General features: G+C 35.4%; 1 protein-coding gene across 9 annotated transcripts in view; it reads left to right on the plus strand.

Annotated features, from left to right (window-relative positions):
- Positions 1-3,137, plus strand: part of LOC111401859 (DNA polymerase eta) — a 7,365-nt gene that overhangs the window by 2,588 nt on the left and 1,640 nt on the right. For 6 of the 9 annotated variants that reach the window (XM_023029802.1, XM_023029803.1, XM_023029808.1 and 3 more), the window contains 7 exons: positions 201-304; positions 441-560; positions 1,115-1,238; positions 1,362-1,475; positions 1,616-1,831; positions 2,264-2,426; positions 2,554-2,675. In XM_023029802.1, the coding sequence (XP_022885570.1) occupies positions 201-304; positions 441-560; positions 1,115-1,238; positions 1,362-1,475; positions 1,616-1,831; positions 2,264-2,426; positions 2,554-2,675 (963 nt within the window). The remainder of the gene's footprint in view (positions 1-200; positions 305-440; positions 561-1,114; positions 1,239-1,361; positions 1,476-1,615; positions 1,832-2,263; positions 2,427-2,553; positions 2,676-3,137) is intronic. The other 3 variants (XM_023029804.1, XM_023029805.1, XM_023029806.1) reach the window with 3 other exon arrangements.

Here is a 3,137-nt window from a genome sequence, read left to right on the forward strand (position 1 = left end):
GGGGGCGAAGCCAAGACCTTTCAAAATGAAAAACAAATACAAATCATTCCTAACTAAGTCCAATTAGGATTCCAATGAACATAATTGAGATCAATTAGAGAGAAAACTCTCTATTTGTGGTTGTTTTTGATCCATTGCTTCACAAAAGAAAGTTTTCTCTTATCTTTGAATGATTTTTTATGAATATGATGTTATGGCAGATGCTGGCCAAATTAGCCAGTGGCATGAATAAACCTGCTCAACAAACTGTTGTGCCATTCTTGTCCGTGAATAAATTACTTGAACCTTTACCTATAAAGAAAATGTAAGTTTACACTGAAAGGGAATCTTCTTACTCTAATATTGCCCATTACTGTACTGTTTGTTTTGAAAGACATTATCTACTAGTACAAACTTCTCATGTACTTTCTTTGTTTGTTTTGAGGCAATATTTATTGCAGGAAACAACTTGGGGGAAAGCTGGGAACTTCCCTGCAAGTGGACCTTGGTGTGAATACTGTTGGTGATCTATTGCATTTTTCAGAGCAGAAGCTGCAAGAACATTATGGCATAAATACTGGGTTGTTGTCCACTAGTATTCTGATGATTTTAGCGATTCTTAGATTTTTTCTTATTCTTATGACAATGTTTGGTGAAAGCTTGGAAGTTTTCTGATCTGAGTAATCATATTAATTACTGCTGATATTACATGAAACAACTGCAAAAATAACTGCAATTTACTGTTTCAAATGAATTAGATGGCATCATGCTGCTTTTAAGATTTAGATTTTTTTTCTTAAATAATTATTTTCTGCACTTCATTACCTGGTGGTTATAGCTTTGCCTCAAGAAAAAGGAGAATACAGTAAAAATTTCCCGTCTTCTGCTTTAAACTTTCTTAATTTTAGCCAAAGTGTGTGATTGGTAGTATTAGTAACTTTCCTATAGGACAAGATCTTTGTCTAGACCATTAATGAAGTGCTTTAATGAAATTGTGTCTCTGGTTTAGGTTTGTATGAAAATGAAAGGGGAAAAGTTCGAGCTTTTTCTTCTTTTCATGCAAGAATGCTTCAGCCAATTCTACGTTTTTATTTCATCCTGCTGTAACTCTGGACTGATTCTTTTATCTGTGCAGCACTTGGTTATGGAATGCTGCAAGGGGGATCAGTGGGGATGAGGTTGAGAGCCGCCTACTTCCTAAGAGCCATGGCTCCGGAAAAACATTTCCTGGACCTAGGGCTCTTAAAACCAGTGCTTCTGTAAGTATTTCTATCAAAACTATGGTCCTCAATTTTGTTAGTCTACATTTTCAATTTGCTGAATGGTATATGAATACCCACACATTTCACTTTTTCCATCTTTTATTGTGTTTATCATTACAGGTTCAAAAGTGGCTTAATGAGCTTTGTGAAGAACTGAGTGAACGTCTTCTTTCTGATTTGGAGCAGAATAAACGCATTGCTCATACACTCTCCCTACATGTAAATGCCTACAAGGTCTTTTGTCTTCCTAAAAATTCTTGTTCTAATATTCCCTCCTGAACTCATTCTGTCTTTACCTTTGATAATATCCATATTTGCAACTTCTAATTTCTCCGTTTTCCTTTTTCATGTTTCTTTCATATGTTAATTGTCAGTTGAATGACTCGGAATCAGTTAAAAAATTTCCTTCGAAGTCATGTCCAATAAGGTATGGGACTGCCAAGATTCAAGAAGATGCTTTCAATCTATTTCATGCCGGACTACGTGAATATGTTGGTTCACGCACTATCAAGACAAAGGGAAACCTACATCATGGATGGGCAATAACTGGTCTTTCCATTTCAGCCAGTAAAATAGTTGAAATACCATCAGTAAGTCAACGCTTTTAGCATCATATTCAAGGTTAAAACCTGCTGAATTGACCACTCAAATTTGCAAGGAATAAGATCGGCAGTGATATTACCTTTATAGTCTATAGTGCTTCAGCAGAGCTTTACGGGTTATAATTTGGAAAAGTTTAAGTTGCAATTTGGACAATAAACTAAAATAAAGAAACCTATGCCAAGAGTATGAGAAAAATCTGTTTGTGGATATTATACTTATTTTGTCCACTTCTTGTTCTTGGTGGACAATTGGCTTATTTGTATTGTTGGTTGGTATTTTTTATAGAACATGATCTTAATAATGATTTTAACTACTATACCAGATTTGGTGGGAAATTGTAGTTTTTCTATTTTATTTGACTAGCTTCAATACTTTCACAGTTGGATACCAGTTAGATCTTTATTCTAACAATGGTTTAGGTTACATTTATACTCCATTGCATATCTGTTTGCTTTGGTAATGCTATTGGGCAGGGAACACGTTCAATCAGCAAGTATTTCGATAACCAAGTTAAAACATGCACTTCGGAAAAGCAATCAATTGACTTGTTCACCCAATATGATGCAGATGTATCATACTCAGGTTGTATGCGTTACCTTAATGGTTGAAAGTTTTAGTGTCTGTTTATTGCTTTCCCAGTTTCCTCATTTTGCTGATTATTTATCCTTCACATAAGAAAAAGTCTATTCATTTGTTTGTTTTATTTTAGGTAATGGAAGCTACTTAAGATTTCACTCAATGTGCCCACAGATGAAAAATTGCGAGGAAGACACGGGGAATAAGCATTTCATGCCTATTGTGAATCAAGACAAAGATCAAAATGAAAGCAAGGTTTTACTTCTTAGTGTTTAGTTGCCTGAGTTATTATTTTAATGCAGTGTGATTTAATGCTCCTTTTCCTGGTTGAGAATGTTTGTGTCCATCTGTTAATTATTGATCCCCCACTGGGCAATTTTATACACCCTCATGTCGTTGCACATTAATATGGGTTTTCTTCTTTTTGGTATTGATATTTTTTTGGTGCAACCCCATTCCAAAAGAGAAAATAAGGGGCAGGCTGCAGTTGCAGTTCATTTGGAGATGAGTTTAGAGATGCTATGGGGCATTGTGCTTTTCTCAAAATCCTTGTGTACCCATAACAAAGAGATAAGGTGATGGCATTATGTAATGGATAGGTAAAAATGGATCTAATATTGCTTGAAAATGTCTTTGCTTGTGCCGCCACGTAAGGATGATGGCACTACGGAAAGGTGCTGCTTATCATGCGCATGAATGCATTGATGTGGTCTCTCT

The sequence above is a fragment of the Olea europaea genome, chromosome 10 (genome assembly GCF_002742605.1).
Source record: "Olea europaea var. sylvestris chromosome 10, O_europaea_v1, whole genome shotgun sequence".
Taxonomy (NCBI): Eukaryota; Viridiplantae; Streptophyta; class Magnoliopsida; order Lamiales; family Oleaceae; genus Olea; species Olea europaea.